This window comes from Buceros rhinoceros, unplaced genomic scaffold (genome assembly GCF_000710305.1).
Source record: "Buceros rhinoceros silvestris isolate BGI_N320 unplaced genomic scaffold, ASM71030v1 scaffold24819, whole genome shotgun sequence".
NCBI classification, from domain to species: domain Eukaryota; kingdom Metazoa; phylum Chordata; class Aves; order Bucerotiformes; family Bucerotidae; genus Buceros; species Buceros rhinoceros.
Genome location: NW_010430103.1, coordinates 25,309 through 29,290, shown reverse-complemented (window position 1 = coordinate 29,290; position 3,982 = coordinate 25,309). Strand labels below are relative to the sequence as shown.

The 3,982-nt window shown below is 39.2% G+C and overlaps 1 protein-coding gene across 1 annotated transcript in view; it reads right to left on the bottom strand.

Annotated features, from left to right (window-relative positions):
• Nucleotides 1-3,982, bottom strand: part of DCP1A (decapping mRNA 1A) — a gene marked incomplete at its 5' end in the record, with an annotated part of 31,361 nt that overhangs the window by 2,821 nt on the left and 24,558 nt on the right. The window contains 2 exons of the mRNA XM_010142916.1: nucleotides 1,354-1,416; nucleotides 3,471-3,982. The exon at nucleotides 3,471-3,982 is cut by the window's right edge and continues 4 nt beyond it. Of these exons, the coding sequence (XP_010141218.1) occupies nucleotides 1,354-1,416; nucleotides 3,471-3,982 (575 nt within the window). The remainder of the gene's footprint in view (nucleotides 1-1,353; nucleotides 1,417-3,470) is intronic.

Genomic DNA, 3,982 nt, shown 5'->3' with positions numbered 1-3,982 from the left:
TTGCCTAAAGTGGACATGAATAAACATCAGCTTTGAGAAACTGACATCTCCTGCTAAGCACAAGCATGACATTCTACATCTTGCTCAGGCTTCCGGAATGACCAACACGGGGAAAAAAGAAAATAAACAAGTCAATTGTACAGTAAAGAAAGCAAGACTAAACATGTTATGTGAAGATGTTTGACACATCAGCAGAAAGAGCTCCCCTTGGACAATAAAAAAAAAAAAAATCTTAAGAAAAACCTGCAAAGTCATCTAAAGTTAGCGCACATATAATAATATCAACACTAGCAGAACTAGCAAATTGATTTTGTTACAGGCAAATCTGTGAAAGACTAACAGCGTGGGATTTCAGCTGAAGACAGCGTGTTCAAACCAACAAATGCAGTTCACCACACAACATGCGCCTGTTTCTTAAAACTTCAAAACCCACGTAAAATGCTTTTATGTAGGTAATTATTTGCTGTGTCATGACCAGACTCTATAGCTTGTCTTATAGCAGGCCAGTAGCTACAACAGCTTTTTACTTTAAGCAGGACCGTTTTTCCTGCCGTCACAATCAGATCTAGGCATGCTACTAAAACTGCTTTTAGAGAGTGCAAGCTGGACAAGAATGAGGCAATTTAACAGGCTTGAAAAAGGAGGGTGTGTGTAAAGGAAAAGCGGAATTAAATTAGAGATGGTATACTAAAAAATACATAACAAAAAGGTTATTAAGAACTTGGCTATTACCCATTATCCTAACTGCAACGTGAAATTTTATACTGACGTTATTTTGAACTGTTATTCAAAGGCAGTTCTAATAATGTTAAATCTGCATTTAGATCACTAAAACTCGCTATCAGAAAGTTTTGTAGTAACAAAGGCTTGTTACTGTTTTCTACCTCTATCTTCCATTTTTTCCGCTCGGTATCTTTTTCATAAAATACAGGGTACCTCAGGAAAACTGCAACAGACAGTATGCAAGAACTGCATTTCACGCCTCTGAGGTGCTTAAGGTTGGCTAGCAGACCCTACTGCAAGACTGCAGCATTAGTACTGCTTGCTCACAGCAGAAACAGTTCAAATGGTGCAAACTCAATACACGGTTGCAGATCCAAAACGCATTCTCATGTCCACACAGCAACAGCAGTAAGAGCCTCTGACAACAACGTGTGCTCATTCATGGCAGTCTACAGAACTCCCCCTTGGCTCAGCACAGCTCAGTTCTGTGTCATAACAGCGCTCTGAATACAGTCAGCGGGCAACGACTATTTGAGATACCAGCTGCTTACCACAGCTTCACACACCCCCCCTTTTCCAAAACAAACACACCACCCAACAGACAATTAGCAGAGGTACCTATTGACTTACTTGATTTGGTTTAGACAACGTCTTCGGCTGTGGAAACGCTTCTGATTCCTTTTGTTGTACAGTCTAAGGTAAAAGGAAAGCACAATTCACAGGTTAGCATCCACAGCGCAACTTCCAGTGATGGTTCTCTGTTTTTATGAAAGCATAAAAATGCTAATTTCAATGGATTTTGAATGTAATTAGATCCATTTTGTAAAACTGATATAATCAATGGGAATTCAGAAAAAGAAGACATATTTCAATTTATGTTTTAGGCTTTCATTATAGCAAACCTGAAAAGCCACTACAAAACACTTCTGAAGATAAACCACAGTAGAAAAATCTAACCATTAAACCACTGAAACTGGGAACAAAATGAATGCTAGAAGTGAAGAGTTCAGTATGTTGTGATCAGTTTGGTAGGGTACCAGGAAGGTTAAATTCAGTATTTTATCCTAGGAGTTTTATCTGATCGCCTCCACAAAAATTAAATGCTGTTTTCTGCTGGAATTTCAGAAGTATTTTATACCTTGACAAACAGCAGCCAGATATTTCTTTATTCAGATTTCAAGACTATAATATAATAAAATTCAAGTATTATAAAATACTAGGAAAAAAACCAATAAAAGGCATGAGGATAAGGTACTTGAGGAAATTCCTGTGGCATTCTTTGACAGGCTTGTTACAGCCAGTTGGAATAACCCTTGGCAACACACAACAGCAAAACCCCCTTCCTGACAGACAGTACTTGGCTTACTTGAACTGCAATGAAAAAACACTCAGGGAATTGATAGACTTTAATAACAAAAATAAAATTAGCCTTATGAAGCGGTAATGCGCACAAGCTCAATTTCTTATTCTTATAGTCTAATTACACAAGAGTTAAGTCTTTTGCTAGTTTGAAAGTATATTTGGACTATGGAGAATTTTGCCCAATGAAAATACGTCCAGGCAGTGAACATGACTGAAGGAAAGAAAGGGTCTAAGGCTGGCGTATGAAGAGCTAATTCCCAAGGCTATTGAGCAGACGTTGAATAAACCCAGCCAGCTTTTCTAAATGCTCAAAGATGTCACAATCTTCACTCAAATCTGTACCAAGGTGTAGTAGTACACCAGTGAAAAACACTGCTCAGAACACACAGCTCTTCAGTCCTAGATCAAGAGAGCTGCCCAGTGTACTTGGACCTCTTCCTGCCCCTGCAAAAGGAATCTCAAGAAGGTGATCATGGGTAAAATAATCCTAGCGCATAGCAGTCACAGCTGACTTGAGAAATCTTTGTAGAGCCTCAGATGTGGGCACTACAGAAAGTCACTCCCTTAGCAAGAAAAAGACATCCAGTAACTTGAACCCACTAATGCCTTTACTACAGAGGCAGCCAATTATACAGCACAGCCACACTAACTGGTAGAAAATCATGTCTAAAACAAAGCTACAGGCAATAACGGTACAGACTAGCAGGGACATTTTCACCTAGGCTATCAGAACAAACTTACTGCTTTGGCTTGTATTAAGACATAGACAATAGATTCTCCTCCAATAAATAAAAAGGTTAAGAGGTCCTTTGTAAGCGATACTAGGATTAAACAAACCCAGGCAGTCAGTTAGACAAAATAAATCCATTTATGATCCATTTCACTAAATAATTAACAATATCCCAATGTAGTCCACAGGTATCCCCAGCAGAAGGAGGTCAAAATTGAAGTGGTACAAAACATTCAAAACAAATTAACCAGAAACAGGAAACTGTTAATTTTATATCTTCAAAGAAGGTACAGGCTAGACTTCCACAGCATCAATGCTCACAACACTCAGTCTGTAACCTTCTGTCCCTTCCTCAGATCATCAGTTCTCAGTAGTATTTTTCTGACACAAGTACAGATGAATTCTTTAGGACATTTAACACCAGGTTAAAAACCTCCTCCTCTACAGACAGACAGTTCTGTCACTGATAGCAGATGTTAATGATATGAAACTAATGGAATTGGATTTCTAAGTTAGCAAATCAATCAGTATCACACAGTGGAAGTCCTTAATTATTTTTAAAAGGCTAATATATAACAGCACATTTTCTAAGGGAAAAGTACATGTAGTCTAAAAACAGTCTAAAGCTTCACGGATATAAAAAGCCAGAGAATACCTGAAGGGGAGGGATTATCTTGCTGTTCAAGGCTGATGGCTTACTGTGAGATTCTTTGAAGCTTTCTGGTGTTGCAAGTTGGCCAACTGAGGCAGAGATATTTGGTGTTAAAGAAGTCTTAGTGAGAGGCTGCTGTTGCATTTGGTCATGCTGTGGGGTCAACCTGAGTTTCTGGAGAAGATCAACACTTGTATGGGATGTATTTGAGACGGTTCCTGTGTTTGTTGATGTCAAGGGTGCTATAAGTTGGCTTTGGGCAGTCATTAGATTTTGTGGAGCGTGGTTCAGTTCAGATGGCGGCTGATTCACTAGTGGGGATATCTGCTTGGCAGCTTGCTGCATAACTTGCATTACACTGTTGTTTTGTTTCAGGCCAGGAAGCATCTGAGCAGGGGCAGCTTCCACTGTTGAGGCTGAATTAAGAATAGGGCTTAAACGCACTGAATAGCTTGAAACCTTTTTTATATCAGGCTGGGAAACTGAAGCTGGAGGTATTAGCATAGGTGTTAAAC